Source organism: Aplysia californica, unplaced genomic scaffold (genome assembly GCF_000002075.1).
Source record: "Aplysia californica isolate F4 #8 unplaced genomic scaffold, AplCal3.0 scaffold00276, whole genome shotgun sequence".
Classification (NCBI taxonomy): domain Eukaryota; kingdom Metazoa; phylum Mollusca; class Gastropoda; order Aplysiida; family Aplysiidae; genus Aplysia; species Aplysia californica.
In genome coordinates, this window is record NW_004797546.1 from 14,010 (window position 1) to 33,179 (window position 19,170).

Sequence of the window (19,170 nt, forward strand, 5' to 3'; positions counted from 1 at the left end):
AGAGAGAGAGAGAGAGAGATAAAGAGTACGGGGAGAGAGGGGGATGAAGAGAAGAGAGGAGAGAGAGAGAGAAAAAGAGAGAGAGAGAGAGAGAGTGAGTAGAGAGCATTGCCTAAAACAAAGTATAAAGAAGACTAGCTTTCAAACTGCAAACTGAACGCTCCATGCCAGAGATAATTTCACATATGCCGAGTCCCTTGGGTCTCTACCAGTGTTTTGACTCACCACAGACATGGAGACCAGGAGCTTCCTGAAGTGGCCAGATGTCTCACTGATGATGTCATCCTCCAGTTTCCTTCCATACACTGTGAGAGAGTTACGTAGAGAATAAAGCTGTCTTTACATGTATCTCAAAAATGGAATAATCCCTATTGACATTAATTCTTTACCTCCGAAAGGGTAAAGCCACTATGCCGGGGCGATTTTTTGGTACTAAATCTAGAAATGACCAAAACTTCACTATAGTAGTCACAAAATTAAAAGAAGTGAACCTATTTTGAACCGTAAAACAGTGCCGAGTTGTCTGTCCAACAATACACAGCCTTTTCCCCACAATGACTAATCAAACTTAAACAAATATTTAAGCTGAAATAAGAATAATAACACAAGAAAAGCAGTGCATTTTATAACAAATAAAGTTAATAAATGTATTTTTACACAAACTCATCAATGGCAAAATATACATTTTTCCCCAACTTCAAAGACAGCTACAACATGTCAATCCCAGTTCTAAAGAGACACCTGAACGAAACTTCCAATTCTATGCAATAACTGATTTCAGGATTGAAGTCAAAATATGCAAATATAAAACTTACTAAGTTTATACGCTGCCGTAAGAGAATGGATTTGAGCATTGGTTCTTGTGCACAAAATTTCAATCAGTGCTGCCTCATCTGTTCCGGCTCCCTGAGATTAGACAGAAAAAGTCACATGAGCAAGTCTTGAAACAATGAGGTACAAATGAAATACAGATCTTTTATTCAAAGTATGCATTGTCCCCCCCCACCAAAAAAAAGTATAATATTGTCTTCACATTTATAGCAGATGTCACAGCAGAACTTCTGTCAAGGGTAATAGAAAATAAAATGATATCAACTGAAAGATGACACTATAAACCTTTTGAAACAAGTGAGCTTTTGATTTCCACCTTGCTAGCCATCAGACTATAGAAATTGATATTCAACAATTGTGCAGTGGCACTGGATAATCCTTCACACAGGTCCCAAAATCATTGTTGATTTATGACAATATCAAAATCTTCTGCCAATTCTGGGCATTTCGCTTATCATTTGAAGTCATCATCTCTTTAAAATCAAAAGTCATAAAGGCACATGTGATACCAGAGTCATTCTTTCCTCTTGACAGAACAAACTAAAAACCAGCATATCCCAATATCAATGCTTGTGAATTTGACGTTTCTTCAGGGGTCAACCATGGTCTCAACTTAGAATTTTTAAAAAGGAGGAAATTTCCGTGTGATCGCGACAGAAAACCATTTTCGCTAGACACTCAGTATTATTATAATAAATACTGTTTAACCCTAGAAAGCTGAAATAAAAACCATCAATTTATCAAAGCAAGATTATTTCATATCAATTAGAGGGTTTGGAAGATAATTTCAAGTGAGAAAGTCACTTACCAAGTATTTATAATCTTGATTATGTACAAAAGTACAAAAAGTGGTAGCGGAGTTTAGCGGAGGAAATGGCTAGCGAAATCCGCTAAATAGCGGAATATTGAGACCCATGGTCAACATATGAATTTTAGCAGAATTTTGACTGGACATAAACATGAATCTCTTACTTCAGAGTAGAAAGCGGTGTGTTTATGATGGTGAATTTTTTAAAAATTTAAAACAAAAATTGACAGCTGAAGGAAACCATGTGGCACCAAGTGAGGAAATTACATCTGGCCAAAAATACAGAATACCAACCCGCATGGCACGGCGCAACTCGTAAGCATCAAATTCTTCTCGCTTCATCATGAGGGCAACAGACGCATCTTCAAACCTGCCTCCCAGCTCACTCTTCAGGTCACTGACCAAGTCCTGTAGAAGAAAAACCAGTGTTTTGTCTTAAATTAACATATCTATATACAGAAGAATTTATACATTTTCTTTTACCTTTCTTTTTTGAGGAAGTGTTTTACAGCGCTCGCAATTGCATAAGGTCATATGAGCACGTATATATACATTTTCTGGGAAATTTTAAAAATGCAAAGGCATCACTGCTTAAAAGACATTTTTGCATGTATCTATTTTTCAACCATTCTCTCCTTTGTATATAAACATTTTTAAAGCACAATTAACGCTTTTATACTAGCCAATTTTGGACAGAGTAAGTGAGCATTTCTTTTTTTATTCTTTGAACCAATGAGATAAGTGCTCTTAGCAATTTCTTTCTTATGTCTTGGGAGGTAAATGAATTAGTTTTGGATAATGGAATTGTACAACAACAACAAAAAAAACCCAACCAACTTCACTAGGGGAATTCCTGGCATGAGCTGATAATTACTTAATTTGTACTTAGCAGTGACTGAAAGTATCAGAGGGGAACACAATGTTAAAAAATCACTCAGACTATTAACAAATATGCATAATCTACACAAATCAACATGAAACAGAAAATCCTCTGCAAAATAATAGGAAGTCTGGTGAAGGAGGATAAGACCTACCCGGCCAAAGCATGTCTTGTACATCATCTTAATGTTCTGTCTCTGGTCACAGGAGCGGTGACCAAGCACATCTATGATGGCCTTTTCATCAGTGCCTGACAAGAGATGAACAAAAGCAGTTTTGCTAATAGTAATTGAGCAAATTCAATAAAAACCTTACTGCCAAACTAATCTTATACAAAATACACTCCATATAAAATATAAAACACTGCAAACTTCATTATTCTGTGCATTTTAGGAAATACATTGTACTAGAGGATGGTGTCTCTGCTCACAATGTTCGACGTAGGGTGTAGCGAAGCTGTCATGCAGTGGTCAAACCAAATGTTCTGATCAGAAAGACACATTATGAGGCCAAACAGCAAGAAACACCTTGTCCTTTACAACCATAAGGGTTAAGTATGCCCAGCAGTTGAATTGAGAAGTTTGACCACAATATTTCATTTTTTAAATTTTATTATAGTAGAGGGTTTTCATGTAAAATCCCAAAGACAATGGCTCATTTCAACGGGATTTGAACACCAAACAAATATCCGCAAACGACTTTTGTCATGCAAATCATATCATATTGTCTTTAATCTTTCAATAGATACCATCATTTAAACCAGATTATTCACAACAAGTGGTTCGGACACCTCACGCGGATGCCCTCAAACCATCCAGCTCTGAGAGCATACAACACTAATTATTCTGGATGGAGAGCCAGAGGAAGACCAAGGCGACGATGGAGTGAATCTGTGGCAGACACCCTTAGAGATCATGGGATGTCCCTCATACAGGCCTCACGACTTGCTGCAGACAGATGCCTGTGTCTCCCCGCGACACCCCAGGGTACAAGCGGAAGAAAAAAGTTAAAGTAAAAGTAAAGTAATTCACAACTGAGTACCCAGGTTTGCTGAGGGTCCCCGCCTTGGCGTCACTGCTCCTACTGGTCTACACCAGAGGCATTTTACATCGACATTGCTGTCTAGCCTTTCACAGTCACACCTGGCTTCTAGATCTATATTGCTTTAGATTAGGTCTGCCTCAATTAACTCCTCTTTTGATCTACATTGTTTTAGTGTATTGCTGTCTAGCCCTTCTCAATCATAAAATACGGGAGTTGCCTTACGCTATCACAAAAAAAGAAAAAAGAAAATAAAAATCCACCAAAGGGTTGCTACACTGCAAAAGGAACACACAGACGTCTTCAAAATCACACAGGCCGTGTCTATCGCTTGGTCACTTTCCTCTGACAGCGTCAAAAAAAATTCTAGCTCATTGACAAATTTGCCTAAGCTATGCCCACGAAACTTTGCAAGGCACTTCTACAGGCTAGCGACCAAACAAAAATATTTTTTCAAAAATAGACCTGCATGTGAGCCTGAACCAGAAGGTCTAAAAATTTTGCGCACTCCCCCCCAGAGCTTTTGTGGGTGTCATAAAAGGAAGGACTTCCATGTAACGAGCGACAACCCCAACAAACACAATAAACCCTACCCCTAAAAAGCACCTCCAATGGCCCTCATGTAAAAAGGCCAGCAGCACTAGTCCAAAATATTTTTTAAAAAACCACACTCCAAAACAAACAAAAGGAGCATAATAATATAATGCATGGAGTTAACGAGAGCACACTACACCGGCTTCTGATTGGCTGTATATAGTGACGTATGTACACATACCAAATTTGGTAATATTACTATGACCTTAGGCCTAGTGGAATGTAGTAGGAAATCTAGGTCACCATTGAGCGAGCGAGTGTCTGCTGGTGATCTCTATTGTAGAGCAAAGGCCAGGCAAAGATCAGTACAGATAAAAACAGCAGTAGATCACTAGTTTCTACCCCCTGTGTCAACTATAGGACATAATATTGTTCTAGTTCCTTGTTAACCAAGTCACTGTAAAATAGATATGTGAAGTCTAAATGACTCTAAATCTAGTAATACATTTTAGCCAATCAGAAGCCCGAGTAGACTATCGTCCTCATGACGTCGTTTCATTGATATTTTAGCCAATCAGAAGCCGGTGTAGTGTGCTCTCGTTAGCTCCATGTTAATATAATGGCCTACATTGTTATTATAGGGTTTGATACAATAACACAATAGAATTGGAATGAATCCCCCTTATAGTAATCTAAATAAATCTAGATCTAGATTTAGTAGAACAAGTGAATAGGAATAGGCCTTGAACAAGAAATTGGCATCCAATTCCGAACACAGGGACTCAGCTGAGTCTAGATCTAGATTCTAAATAAATAATTTAAGCATCTGATGAAATGCTTTTTGCCAACATTATTAATGCAGCACAACCTATAATAGGGTTCGACACTATAGAATTAGAATATGAATCCTCCATTGAGGTCTATAATGATCTATATAGATCTAGATCTAGTAGAACAAGTGAGTCGGACTTGAATGAATCCACATGATCTGAACAATCAGTAAACAGATGAAATTCAAAATGGCCACTCGAGCACAAAACTGAAAGCAGATCATTTAGGTCGTTGTCCTTTTTCGTATTTGTATTTCTACTCAGGTTCCGACAATTATGTCGGAAACGCCGACGTCGGCACGAAAACGAAAGTGCTGAAAAAAGCCGACGGGAGAAAAATCGGGCGCTGGCAGTCGGCCAGGCCTCGCACTTCGCACATTGACCAATACAGGAGGGGGGGGTGGCGCCTAGCAATAGCATCGGCCGGCTCACAGTTCAGGTCGCGATTGTCCGATTTCAGACGATTGTCAACAAAACTTGAAGGTCTACAAAAAATCTTGACCCAGTAATTAAAAAGTTTTTCTTTTTTGGCCCTAGGTTAAAAACAACTCTTAAGATGCATGCACAAGATCACATCTCCACGTACTACAGGTGAGTCTCGAAAATTACTAACTCAGTCTCTTGAATCGTGTTTCTTAGGCGAACGCTAAAGAGAAGTAATGAACTTCCATTGTGAAGGAGAGCTACACAGATTTGTTTCGTTTCTCAGTAGAATAATCAAAGGCCAAAGAAGGAGGGGAACTTTTTGTCAAATACATTTTTCGAAATTCAGGAAATGAATAAATAAAAAATCGGGCTCCGTCATGGGGATCTATCTATCTTTTTGCAGGTACTTGCCAACTTTCAACTCTGTAGCTGTCGTAGTTTTCTGGGAAAAGTGACACATGTGTTTCCAAGTTGCCAAATATATTCACAATAATAACTTACCAAGTCCCTTCATAGCTTTTCTCAAAACCTGCACATCTTGTTCTACATTGAAGTTAGAGGCTGGCTTGAGGGTACCCTCCTCCTGATGACAGACAAAGGGAGAAAAAAATTCCTTGAAGGTTCTATTTGTAACTGAGCATGTACCATCATACACACCTCTGACTGCAAATATAGACTAACATACTGCAATGAACAGAAATCATACCATGACATTAACTTATTACAAGCAGACAGAATATATATGTACATAAATTATAGAGGTTCAAGACACACCTACTTTTGAATGTACTTGAATCGTCTATGTCACAATCAGACCAGAAGGTCAACAGATTTTTAAAAAAATCTTTAAGACAGTATTCCTAATCATAGCTACATCTTTCACATCAAAAGGATACATGGTGATGGGGTGTAATGGGAGACAATGTGACAATTTCTCTTATTTCTCATCATCGTTGTTTACTTGAAATACGGATATGTTGAATATATTAGTCAATCCCTGAGATGTTCAGGATATCCATGCTTAGCTGTAATTACATTCTTATATCACAGTGCAACAAAAGGTAGAACAAACTATATTTATAATACCAATCTAGAACCCAATAAAGAAAAACAAAACTAAGGATATATTCTACAACTAAACTTATACTATATAGTACAAAGAGGATGGAATAAGCAAGCCAATGTTTGACCTATGCTGCTGTTTACTTTGCAGCACAACTATTAAACAAGCTTGAAGGGACACTAAAATACTGACCCACCATAGAGAGAGCAAACATGTTTGTCTGAGCCAGTCCTACAAACCCACTTTAGTCAAATATTTATCCTGGAGACTTGAATTTAAAATAACCACCAAAGCTAAACATGGCACAGGTTAAACAATTCATGGCTAAATTTTGTCATTCTTTGAAAAGGGCAACAATTGAGTCTTTAATTTAAAATAGTCAACATTGTCCAAGACGGCCACCCATTGTCAAGGAGAAAAGTTGTCATCTTAGGCAGCTGGATGGCTTGGACGGAGGCATTATAATATTTTTTAAAAACACAACGGGCGAGAGGAAAGTGGTGTTTGGTGCTGGTTACTGTCTTGCTGTTAGAGCAGGTTCGAGTGTATTGTTTTTCCAAGAAGAGGTTAACTCACATGAATCTTGTACTTGGCTGGTCCAGGAACATTGCCATAGTTGGCAGAGCCTCCACCTCCTCCTTGTCCTTGTCCATAGCCTCCATAGTTAGCAGGAGGCTGCTGTGCAGGGGCTCCACCGTAGCCCCCTGGAGGGGCTCCATAGCCACCCGCGGGAGGATGTCCACCTGGGGGTGCCCCATAACCGCCGGGTGGCTGGGTGGCCGGAGGGGCTCCATAGCCCCCTGCCGGCTGGGACATGGGAGGGGCACCATAACCACCCGGGGGCTGGGCAACTGGGGGAGCCCCATAGCCCCCTGCAGCTGGAGGAGCTCCATAGCCCCCTGCAGCCGGGGGAGCCCCGTAACCACCCGCTGCTGGTGGAGCCCCATATGGCGGGGCTCCTCCCTGGGGTTGTCCGTAGGCTGGAGCGGCACCACCGTAGCCTCCAGGGGGCTGTGGGTTGTAACCTGGGGCGGGAGCCTGGCCTGGGTAGCCTTGACCTGGATAGCCGGGCTGGGGCGGGTAGCCTCCTGGTTGCTGAGGGTAAAAGAGACATGGTGTTGTTAGTTCAAGCTGACCTGCAAATAAAAAAGATTCTCAAAGTGAAAAAGTGTCAATCACGGGATCATTTCAAGGAAAAGAGGAACGAAAAAATTCTCAATATTGAATCATGAAAGAATGCTAAACTCTTACAGCAGAATACCAAGTACGAGTAATATCCTACATGTATAAAAAAAAAAACCATCAGTCAATCGTACACAAAAGAAAATCATTTCGTGAATCACTTTCCCAAACACCTGACTGAAGTACATTTATATCACATTATCTAGAAGAAAGATATTAGAGGGTGCGTTGCGTTCTGTCACAGGTGGTATCTAAAATAAGAGGACACATAACTCATTGAGATCACACAATCCTATTCCCGATTTGCTCCACACAATGCAGTATTTTGAAGTATTTTCAAAGACATTCTGCAAAGACCCCCCAAAAAGATAGAAGTAAACAGGTGGGGTGGTTTTTTGGGGGGGTTTTTTGTTGTTTTTTTGTGGGGGGGAGTTAACTTATCATCTTAATAATTAATATTAACCAATAAATCATCAATCTAACACAAACCCTATTTTTTTGTTACAATATTATCATGGGTCTCAACTCAGAATTTTTAAAAAGGAGGAACTTTCCATGTGATCGCGACAGAAGCCCATTTTCGCGAGACACCCACTATCATTATACTGGTGGACCCTAGCATGTTGAAATAAAAACCATGAATTTATCAAAGCAAGGTTATTTCATACCAGTTTGAGAGTTTGGAAAATAATTTCAAGTAAGAGTCACTTACCAAATATTTAAAATCTTGATTACGTACAGAAAGTGGAGGCGCACTGTGGTCTTGTGCGACTTATTTATATTTTACCTTCATCATATTTGCCTGCATATATAAACTATATAAAAATGAAACTTGTTTTGAGCCTGGGAAAAGGCCTAGAACCAGAATATCGACTGCCATGAACCAGTCTGGGTGTAATGATTCATATAATAAACGTGAAAGACAAAATGAATGCTCAAACTCAAAGTAGAGTAATAACTTGAATAGCTCAAGTAAACCTATTCAGTTTGAGAGGTGTAAGAACTGTGGGAGGGCAAGATGCAGTGACACTGAAAATCTGCGAATCTTGAACAAAATGCTAAAATATAGAGACATAATTTACTGTCACCCATCCAATGAAACGCGAACACTTTGGCCCCTGCCATAGTTCATTAACACGCTTACAAGTAGTTATGACAGATCCCGATTATACACAAGGCATGCACTAACGCGCACTTTACTTTGCAGAGAGCTGTAGTAGTAATCAAAATTCTAAATATTAAAATTTGCTTCCAATTTCTTTTCTTTTTTTGTCCTCTGGTGTTTCGTCCAGCCCTCCCCCCATCCCCGAGTGTATCTTTTTTTTAAAATCAATAATCTCCCCCCTTTCCGGAGTCCTGTACTTCACAGCGCTCAGAACGCGCGCAGGTTCATTGACCGGTCACAATGAAGAGCCCGACAAGACGCTAGTACAACTTTCTTTTCTTTTTTCTTTTTTTGGCCCCCACAAGAGACAGCACAGCGACGAACATTATTTTCATGGCGACACCACGTTTGTAATACAGAACCTGCATGTAACAAGTGTTGCGTATTCAGATTTCTACACAGACAATTTTCTGAGATCTTGATTTTCCGGTCGAGCCTCGGTGTCACATACAATTCGCTTGCCGCCATAGCCGCCTGTTCGCGTGGAACGTACTCTCAGACCGGGAAAAGCCAAATTAATATCACAATCGCGACCGGCAAAAATGAACTTAAAGACGTTATCGGATTTGGTTTTCAAATAATATTCGAGATCTTTTATGTACTTTCCCGCGTCTCGGCGATTTTTTTTTTTCAAATTCCCGGGTAATCCCCGAGGCCTGGCAGTCACTCTGCTACCAGCAACTCTATTTCTGATTGACCCGCTGTCGCGGTAGTGGAGTTTTGCGGAGGAAATGGCGGTAGTGGAGTTTTGCGGAGGAAATGGCGGTAGCGGAAATAGCGAAATATTGAGACCCATGTTTTATGAACTTGAAGGCATAACATCAGTTTTTTAATTCTTTCTTTATGCTTAAGCAAAAAGCATAAGCGAAAATTATTTTTGAAGCACAAGCTGAGAAAAATGTTCACTTTTTGCACAATCTAAAAGACAAATACCAGTTTAGAAGTACCTAAATTTTATTAGTATAAACTCGGACCTTTGCTTTTCCTTTCACCATCTTGAAAAAAAAATGTTAACATTACCATTCATATCTGAACAGCACCGAGTGGACCATTGTGAAGACTACTGGTCATATGCGTCTGGTGTGGTCTCAATGAGTTAAGAGAATTTTGATACCAAGGCTGAATAAAATTAGAGCACATAAAAAGGAGATAAAGGAAGAAAAAAAAAAAAGCTCTTACCAAAAAGGATAGGATGTGATGACCAAACTGACACAATATTAACGAGCAAGGATCATGCTGACATTGATAACAATATATAAGAACATTGCTATATATGCCGGTCATTGCAGTGGAATCTGGCACTTGTCATATCGCAGGGAATGGAGAAATCAGTATTTTTCAGACTGTTGGGTGGACCTTTATTTTATTTCATTTCATTTATTTCACTGGTACACCACGCAACCCCCTGCCTTCTTTAATCGCACAATATCTCCACTTTTAAGCAAGAAAGTTTAATATTTTTCACCCAATTCAAGAAAAATAAACAAGCTTAAATTTTATAGCAATAACTCTATATATGCCCAAAAATTGAAGAGCGCCTGATTCTACCACGCTGTGACATAAGTAATATTATATTTGAGAAGAAAAAATACAGCTGCTCTTTCTGAACCTAGCCTACTCCTAACATCTTCTATAGGTAATTCCACAATACGAGTGCCGAAAAAATCTTGCCTTTGTTTCAACCAACTATAAAGTCCCAGTGCAGTGGTGCAAAAAAAAAAAAATTGCATAAAAAGGTAAGAAAGGGCAAAAACTACAGGATGGGTTACTTGGCTACTTTGAGCAACCCCAGGAGGCAACACGTGCCAGTCAACGACTTCATTCTCTACATTACAGAAGACAGAAAGCTAAACAATCCTATGTTTTTTTAAGCTTTTTTTTTTAAGAGTGATGTGCAAATTTGTGGGATTATATAAAACAAAATAAAAAAAAAAAAATTTAAAAATATATATATATATATAATATATCTGATAGTATAGCATTTTCAACACATTTCAGCAAAGCAAAGTCAAGTTCAACTTATTTTGCTCTATAACCATAGACAGTAAGTAAATAAATCCCACAGTACATGTTAATGCTTTACTCACACATGCTGACTTAGAAACAGCCCCAAAAAACAAAAAAAGTTAAAGCAAACCAGAATAACCCATCCAATAATTGACAAAACTGTGAAATCGCCAAAGGTATACATCACAAGCAAGCAGCACGACAGAAGCCCCTGCCGACCAAACAAGCACCCACCTGTCCTGGGTATGAGGGCTGTGCCCCGGGCATCGGGGCAGGGTAGCCAGCTCCGGGCATGGGGGGACCCGTCTAAAGCAAGGAGGAGGGAAGATGATAGCTCTGTCAAGTCTACGCTAACAAACTAGGCTGGCAGCTACAATTCCCTAATATAAACACTACAGTCATATTTTTTTTTTCTAACTGGCTTGGGACTTACAAATTTCAGTTTGAGTTGTCTTTCAAGTTAAGTTTTGTAATTCGTCTGGAACTCCTCAGACACAAACAGCATCCAGCTAAATGTTACTTTAAAGGTGGTTACGTTCAAACCCCTGTCAGCTCCAAAGTTCTGATACAAATCTCAAAATAAGCTTCATTAGGATACCCATTTCACTGACAACAAATAAATCGTCTTGGAAGCTTTTACAATAAAATCTTAACTTGTTTTATTATTCTAAAAACAGTGAAAACATTTAGCAAGAGTATCATGTTCACTCTTTTAAAGTTTCGTTTACTTAAGAATCCCCCCCAAACTGCGGGATAAAATATTTTCTTGCAAACTGACCTCTAAAAATCATTCGCAAGCTTTCTCAAGGTATTCTCATTAAATATTGAATACAATCCAGGCATAAAGGAATAATCTGCAGAGGCAAAGTGCTTAGCGCCTGCTAATTTATGCAGGGAGAATGAACTGCAAAAAACACTATATAAATGGGAATTGACAAACAAATTAGATAGTTAAGTTAAGAAAGAGAGAGACACACACACACATATGACACAGACAGACAGAGAGAGAGAGAGGGGGGGGATGGGGAGGAAGGAGATCAGGATTTTAAAAAGCAAAAGAAAGAGAGAGAGAGGGAGAGAGAGAGAGAGGGGGGGGGAGGGGGGAAGAGAGGGAGAAGGAAAGGAAAGGAGGGGGAAGGAAAGGGACCCCAATATCACCACAATCTACACAGCGTTATATTCAGAAAAAAAAAATAGGTAATGACTTGGTATATTGTGCAAGCATGCAGTACAAATAAGATTGCCCATTAACCTTGAACTAACCATATTTAAGAGAAGATAGAGAAAGAGTTTCCATCTAAACGCCACCAATACACCTTTTTCATGCATAAGAAAACCCAAAGCATAAAGCTGTATTTTGTATTTTATTATTTTATCATATAATCTATTATCTAATATTCAGTCTGAGAGGTTAATCTAAGTGCTAGCTAATTTATACTGTTATAAATTAAATTTACATAGAAGAAAAGTACCAATGTACAGGGTAAAATACAAGATATATGGAAAAAATGTGATATGGCAAAAAATTGTATAAAAGGGAAATTGAAACAGCAAAAGGTATATATATATATATCTGAAGCTAACAACAAAAAGTAAATGCTCAAATGTATAACAGTGTATACCACCAAACTTACAAAAAATAAAGATGCAAAACATGCATTATAATAATGATCCTCTTTTACATTCACAACCGTTTGTATCTTCTTAATTATGAAATAGCAATATTTAATATTTTAACATAGGTCGAAATGACATTTTCTAAAGGGCACTGACTTTATTGTTTAGAATTTATAATTAGATTTTTAAAAACTAGTTAACTGTTAAAACAATAGCATGCAACAAATTCATTTTTAATTTGAGACTATATCAAATTACAGAGTACTCCTAGACTCAAGAAATGTTTTATTTGGGGTTTTTTTTATAACAATGTGAGTTAAAACAAAATTATACATATTCTCTTCATTGCCGTAACTGATATATTGATTCAGAAGCTTGTGCCCTGAAACTTTTCTATAAAGAGCACTTATTCAATTTACAGAAAATAAACCAATTTTTAATCTATAAAAACAAACAAAAATAATACAAAGTTCAAACAATGACACTTACATTAAATCCAATGCCCCCAGGTCCTCCTGGCTGTGGGGCATAGGGTAAACCACCGGCAGAACTTCCATAGGCAGCAGCATTAGCAGACTCTGGAGTGGGCATTCCAGCCTAGAAGAACAAGTCAAACAACACAAAGTCAAAGGTGCTCAATACTGTCATTTATATTTTTACTTGACAAATCCCTCTCTTTCTCTCTGACAGATTGCCAATTTCTCTTTCATCCTTACACTGAACACACATGTATTCTTTTGAACACACCCAATCAAATTATGTTTAGAAGAATTTCGCAACAAAGACAAACATTTCCATGATCAAAACAATTCTGTTTAACTACTGAAGAAAAAACAGACAGCAGAAATTAAATTTCGTCCTTGAGCATTGTTTTGATTTATGTTATTTGTCTCACCTTTGCAGCGGAACTGAATTTTTCCTCCAGTACAATGATCACCCGTAAGGACATTTTCTAAATCACCAGCTCCTTCCTATAGCACGACAATTCTTATGCTGGTGTCAAAAACAGATCAGCCAACCAATGGGTCATTTTACTTGGAACAGCCCTCTTTTATCCCTATTTGAAATTGTCACTTTGTCAAGGAGAAAAACACACATAAGGGCAGGGTGTGAAACAGAATTGAGCAATGAGAAAAGCCAGTGACAAGTAATGCATGGGGGAGCAGACAGTGTGCGATAGCTGTGCCTCAGCTATGATGGTCATTGTCTGTGATCGCTTGGCATTGGAAAACTTCACACCTCCAGTAGAGCTCAGCTCAATGACGAACCCCATGGCAGGAGATCAGATGATAGTGATTCATATTGACAATCAACGATGTACTGCTCCGTGGACTACAGACTTTTGTATAAGAGCACTCTTTTCTTGTTTTACTTGAGGTAAATACGCTATTAACTGGACGCTCTTAAGCACAAGGGGGCTATCCTGAAAAATGCTGTTTTGAGAAAATCGAAGGTAAAGTTTTAGGACCCATGGTCAGTTTCTTTAAAAGACAAGGAAGAGTTTTCTCTACAACCAAACAAATATACTTTATATACACACTAATGAAACTAAACTTCTCCTATAGGTATGGTAATCATGGTAATGCCCACTTTTGGTGTAGGTCAAGACTTCTGTAAATCTCCGAAATCTGGGTTAGCCCGCTTGTCCTTAAAAGCGACCAACTGGAAACTGCTTATTTTTACTTACCCCTCCAGGAGGTGGGTATCCGCCGGGCTGAGGGTAACCAGGTGCTCCAGGGAAACCAGGCTGTTGGGGTGGATAACCTCCTCCTCCATATGGTGGGTAGCTCATGATTGCTTATGAAGTGATAACTTTTTGGACGAGAAAAAGAAAAAAGAAAGAGAAGACATTAATACTTGAAACTAAACAACTTTCATACATTAAAAGTAAAGTTAAACCTTCATTATACACAAACTTCACTGGACAAGTCAAGTTCTTCGTGTTAAGGCCACAAACATGTTTTTGGGGTTCAGTTTGGGGGATTTTAAGAAACTTCTCTTGAAATTATGCATTAAATTGAATGAAAGTAATTTCAAAGAGATAGCTCCATAAAGTTTTTTCATTGTGAGCCAATACAATGCTTGAAAGCAATTTTACGTTTCTGCCAGTTTTCTCAAAATGTTAACTTAATGACTTTAGAGCTAAAAACTCAAAAACCATTCAAGACAAAGACATGGAATTTGGAGGATGCATGCAATTTCAGATAATTTTACGCTAGCTTTTTCTTAAACTAGAAAAACACATTTTTTTAATAGATTCTTTTTTTACTCCGCTGTTTTGATTATTTTTGCATAATCGCCATAATTCAATGCAAGTTTTCTAAAAGTAGTAAAATTATTCAAGTTTACAATTTTAAAAAAAACTAGTGTGCATTTCTTGAGATTTGTGTGCTGATTACAAATATATATATATATATATATATATATATATAAGTGTAATTATTTCATAGATAGCATGAATTGATTTTGAGATTTATCTTTTGAAAATGGCCCTTAAGATAGCCTGGTTTTGCTCTTATTTGCCATTTTTATGACCACGTAATTGATAATGATTATCAAAACTGGAAATTTTTTATTCTTGAATGAAATACTTTGTGAGAAAATGAGAAAAAAAACAATTGAAAATCACTCATGATTTTTTGTAGATTTTATTTCTAAGAATTAATATGTGGCCTTATGTAGAAAAAGAGGGGGAACCCGGGGGGGAACCCCCCCCCCCCCCAGATATAATTAAATTCTTTCGTTGTAACAAGAATATATGTGTTAAATGACAGTGTTTTATAAAGTAAGTCTACTGTAAACAATTTTACACAGCTTTCTTCCAATTTATTTTAAAATTATATATTTGAACACAAACAGTTTAATGCATGACGTTATTTAAATCCAATCTTTAAGAAATGCATAGAGAAAAAGAATAGGAAAAAAACATTAACAGTCTGAAGTCTCTATGGAGGAGACAGAAGTTACAAAATCACTCAGTAATATCTCTTCGATAAAAACCCCAATACAAATTCCTGAGCATCTTTACACTTATTAATTTCAGCATGAGTTACAACAGGAACCCCATGTTATCACAGTTCAGGAAGTATTATAATTATACTCTAGCTGAAGGGTACTATTCTGTTGTCCTGCTGAGACCCAAGACATTACCACACACAGTTACCTCTGCCATGTTATACACATAACATCATGTAAACATGTTCACATGGACATATAGTGTACATCAACAGGGCTTGAATTAGGTGTTCCGGAGGGCAGGCAAAAATTGCCTCAGTGGGGTCTAAAAATCAGAGGGCACCGAGGTAATGTGCTAGGGCGCCAAGGCAAAAAATTATAGGTGATGGTTTTAAAATCACATTATACTTATACTAGAGTGAGTCATATTGAAGTCTAAAGCTATGCGTACACATATCATAAATTCACTATTATCTCTTGCAGGCACACACACACACTTTTCCATCCCTCTATCATCCCCCAAAACACACACACACACACACATAACACAAAACACACATTAATAAAATAAGCCTCAACCCAAATGTTTATTATTTTCCATTATATACATGTAACCCCCCCCCCCCCCCTCCCACCTCACAATTTTTTTTTTCAAAAATATATTTTTGTTTAAATAAAGAAGTCATTTTCTGTTTACCTAGACTCTAGATAGATCTACAGTCAAGATCTCGCTGTTACAATACGGAGGATCCTCCTATGAACGCAGCACAACGACTATATCTAGATCTCTTGTGTAACAAGACTCATTCATACTCTGATAGCACCGGTAGCCCTATTGTGAAATGGTCAGTTATTGGAGTTCATATACCAGCATAAAGAGGTAGATTGTACAATATACAGTATAATGTACAATTTAGTGAAGAATGCATCTAACTTTTTGCTTTTTTTTTTTTTCTCCTTTCACTCAACTTCTTCAACTTTCATTTTCATTTTGGCATGGTGTAGATCTTGGTCTACTTAATCAAACTTAAGGTAACTTCGTGAACAGACGCACAAGAAAAACTTCGAGACTCAAGAGTTACAGTTCTTGGCTGTTTCCAAGAAACCATCCATTAAGCGGTCTCCATTCAAAATGTGTATCTCCTCTCCATTGGGCCCTCTAAATTAGCTAAAATATTTTCACATGAACGTATTTGTAATTTTCAGCCCCCAAAATTATTGTAGAACTATAGTATTCAAATCAAATTAGCCGTAATCTAACAAATTATACAAACGATCGATCGAAGGTCAGAGCTGGCGAGGAGGGCACAAGACGAGCAAGGTGTGAGGTATAGAAATACAATGTAGTACCTTTGACGAGGCTACGTCATAGAAGCTCTGATAAAAATGCTTCACTTCGTGAGACTTCGCTCACCGTCGGATCAGTCGGAAGGTTGGAGCTGGCAAGGAGGGCGCCAGACCCAATTGCCTAACTCCACTCCTCCGCCTTTTCCCTCCCTCAAAGGCCGCATTATTTAGCCTGCTGTACTGACTGAATTGATTCAATCGTTGCCACTGTCTTTTGTTGTCACCATTTATACTTGTCTGTTGTTTGTTTTCGTAACAAAAAACAAGGGCACGGCAAAAATTGCTGCGGTTGACCCTTTGATTTTAAGGGCATTACAGCAAATTGCGGCAGTCTATTTCAAGAATTGCATCAGACCTTTGGCTTTATCCCATTCCCTGCCTAAACCCACACCATAACTCTTTCAAACTTTGACTCTACTGAATATTTCAGGGGAAATATAAATCTGAATACCCACAGCAAGAAAAGCATTTGCACTCAGGGCAACAAAAATAATACCCATAATTCCAGAATACCCCAGGTCTCTTCACTTTTGACTTTTATTTTAATTACCACAGCCACCCCAAAGGACATTTTAAAACCGAATCATTATTCAACACTCTTCAGCATCAACATTTGCCTCAAACTCAAAGGTGTACGTATAGAAGTCTAAGAAGTAGAAGAGAAAGAAAATATTCCACTTCAAGCTCAATTTGTTGGTGACACAGAGACACATGAAGCTATAGCGAGCACCTAGCACATCTCTGTGATTGGCAAAGTATAGATGATGTATTTCTGAAACAGTAAATTTTCTTCAAAATGAGAGAGTGGGAGGGCATCATGTAACAGCTTTCAGGACTGCAATTGACTATTGAAACAGGAAGCATCTTTGTACAATGCCATTCCTTCAACAAACAGAATTTAAAATATAGGCTTAGTTTACTCCATATCTTTATATAGATTCTAGTCATAATTAAATGTTGGGCGTGATCTGTCGATTATCGCGCAGCGCATTTGGTAGATCGAGGAAACGCTCGACAATCCACCAATTGTTGCGCATTCTGTTGATCAGTGGATCGCGCAGCGCTTTTTGTCGATCCGTGAAATATATATACTTAGTGCGCATTCTGTCGATAAACTATGATGATGAAGTGAATTATTTTTAAAAAAGAAAATTGGTTTACTGAGCATGTCAGTCTTTGAGTTTCAGCGTCCTGTTGTTTTGCTTCCAAGAAGAGTTGTGTGTTGAACTTAAAGTGTTGACACTTGAGTGAGGCAGATAAATTGAAACGAAGATAATCGAGCACCTGCACTTAGTATTTGGACGGATGTGATTGGCTGAGTACTTCACGGGGTATTCCAAATACGGTCAAGATTTAATGGCTTGTGATAAATTGTTGTGTGTTGATTAAAAATGTATTATGTACAAGTACTGTTTTCTTTATTGTTTCCTTGAACAAGAGCACCTCGAGCACAACCAGCCTCTCCAGATTGAATAAGTGTTCGGAGTGATACTCACCGACCTATAACCCTGTTTTCAACTTCCGTTATTGCTATGTAAGTTATTGTAGCAGTGTAATTGTGTCAAAAGTCAAAAGACTGCACTCTCATTAGATCTTCCCAATAGCAGACCTACACCTACCCCCGACAACTCAGGGTCTTTCCACCACCACTACAGCATCATCAATTACTTCCACCACCATTTGTCTTACCACATGTTTAATTTGATTTTGTTGAGTGTTGAGTTTTTTGTAATTTTTTAAAAATCATATCGCACAAAACTGACAGCCGTGGCCTTCCCAACACCTCTTCCCCCATAAGCCGAGAGTGCGATATCGCTACGTGCAGTCTCATTGGTCATTGGTTGACATAGAATTAACTTTGCCTCCGGCAAGGTCAGCTCAACTTAGTTTTGTTCATACTAATGACGCAGGGAGGGCCAGTTTAGATAGATCAAGATCAAGTAACTGGATTTAAAGCTCACGTCTCAATTGTAATCATTAAAACAGACCTGCCACTCTATGAAATCTAAAAATCAGGATTTCTGAGTAAAAAAATCAGGATCTGGTGAAAAAAATCGGGATCAACGGCAAATCAGTCATAACGGCCACTGGGGATAGCATCTTTGTAGACGATCATATAGAGATCTATTAGCTAAATTACTTTTGTGCTATAACGTCATTTTTTCTTGGAAGTGGCTATTCTCACCCGCGGTGAGAATAGAAATACGATCGATCTCTCACCCCGGGTGAGACTTGCCACCGTAGGCTATTCTCACTCGGTGTGAAACAAGACCTGTTTTTCCTAATTCCGGAATACTTTTTATCCATGTGGATGATCAAATGGATAAAGGCAAAGAAAAGATTACGTTATAATAGCACAAAAGTAAGCTAATTTTATCGACTAGGCTACTTGTAGATGCTCTTATGGCTATTTCGCTTTTCAAATCGAGCCGAACTACCAGGGTCGCCATTTTGTTTTGCCCGGAAGTTCTCGCAAGATCTACTC

General features: G+C 38.3%; 1 protein-coding gene across 2 annotated transcripts in view; it reads right to left on the minus strand.

Moving 5' to 3' along the window:
* Window positions 1-19,170, minus strand: part of LOC101859868 (annexin-B12) — a 31,780-nt gene that overhangs the window by 10,460 nt on the left and 2,150 nt on the right. Inside the window, exons 2-10 of one of the 2 annotated variants that reach the window (XM_005101239.3) lie at window positions 14,071-14,195; window positions 12,873-12,980; window positions 11,001-11,072; window positions 6,989-7,507; window positions 5,851-5,932; window positions 2,674-2,768; window positions 1,934-2,047; window positions 816-906; window positions 226-305 (exon numbers count right to left, since the gene is read on the minus strand). In XM_005101239.3, the coding sequence (XP_005101296.1) occupies window positions 226-305; window positions 816-906; window positions 1,934-2,047; window positions 2,674-2,768; window positions 5,851-5,932; window positions 6,989-7,507; window positions 11,001-11,072; window positions 12,873-12,980; window positions 14,071-14,175 (1,266 nt within the window). In that variant the 5' untranslated portion in view covers window positions 14,176-14,195. The remainder of the gene's footprint in view (window positions 1-225; window positions 306-815; window positions 907-1,933; window positions 2,048-2,673; window positions 2,769-5,850; window positions 5,933-6,988; window positions 7,508-11,000; window positions 11,073-12,872; window positions 12,981-14,070; window positions 14,196-19,170) is intronic. The other variant, XM_005101240.3, reaches the window with a different exon arrangement.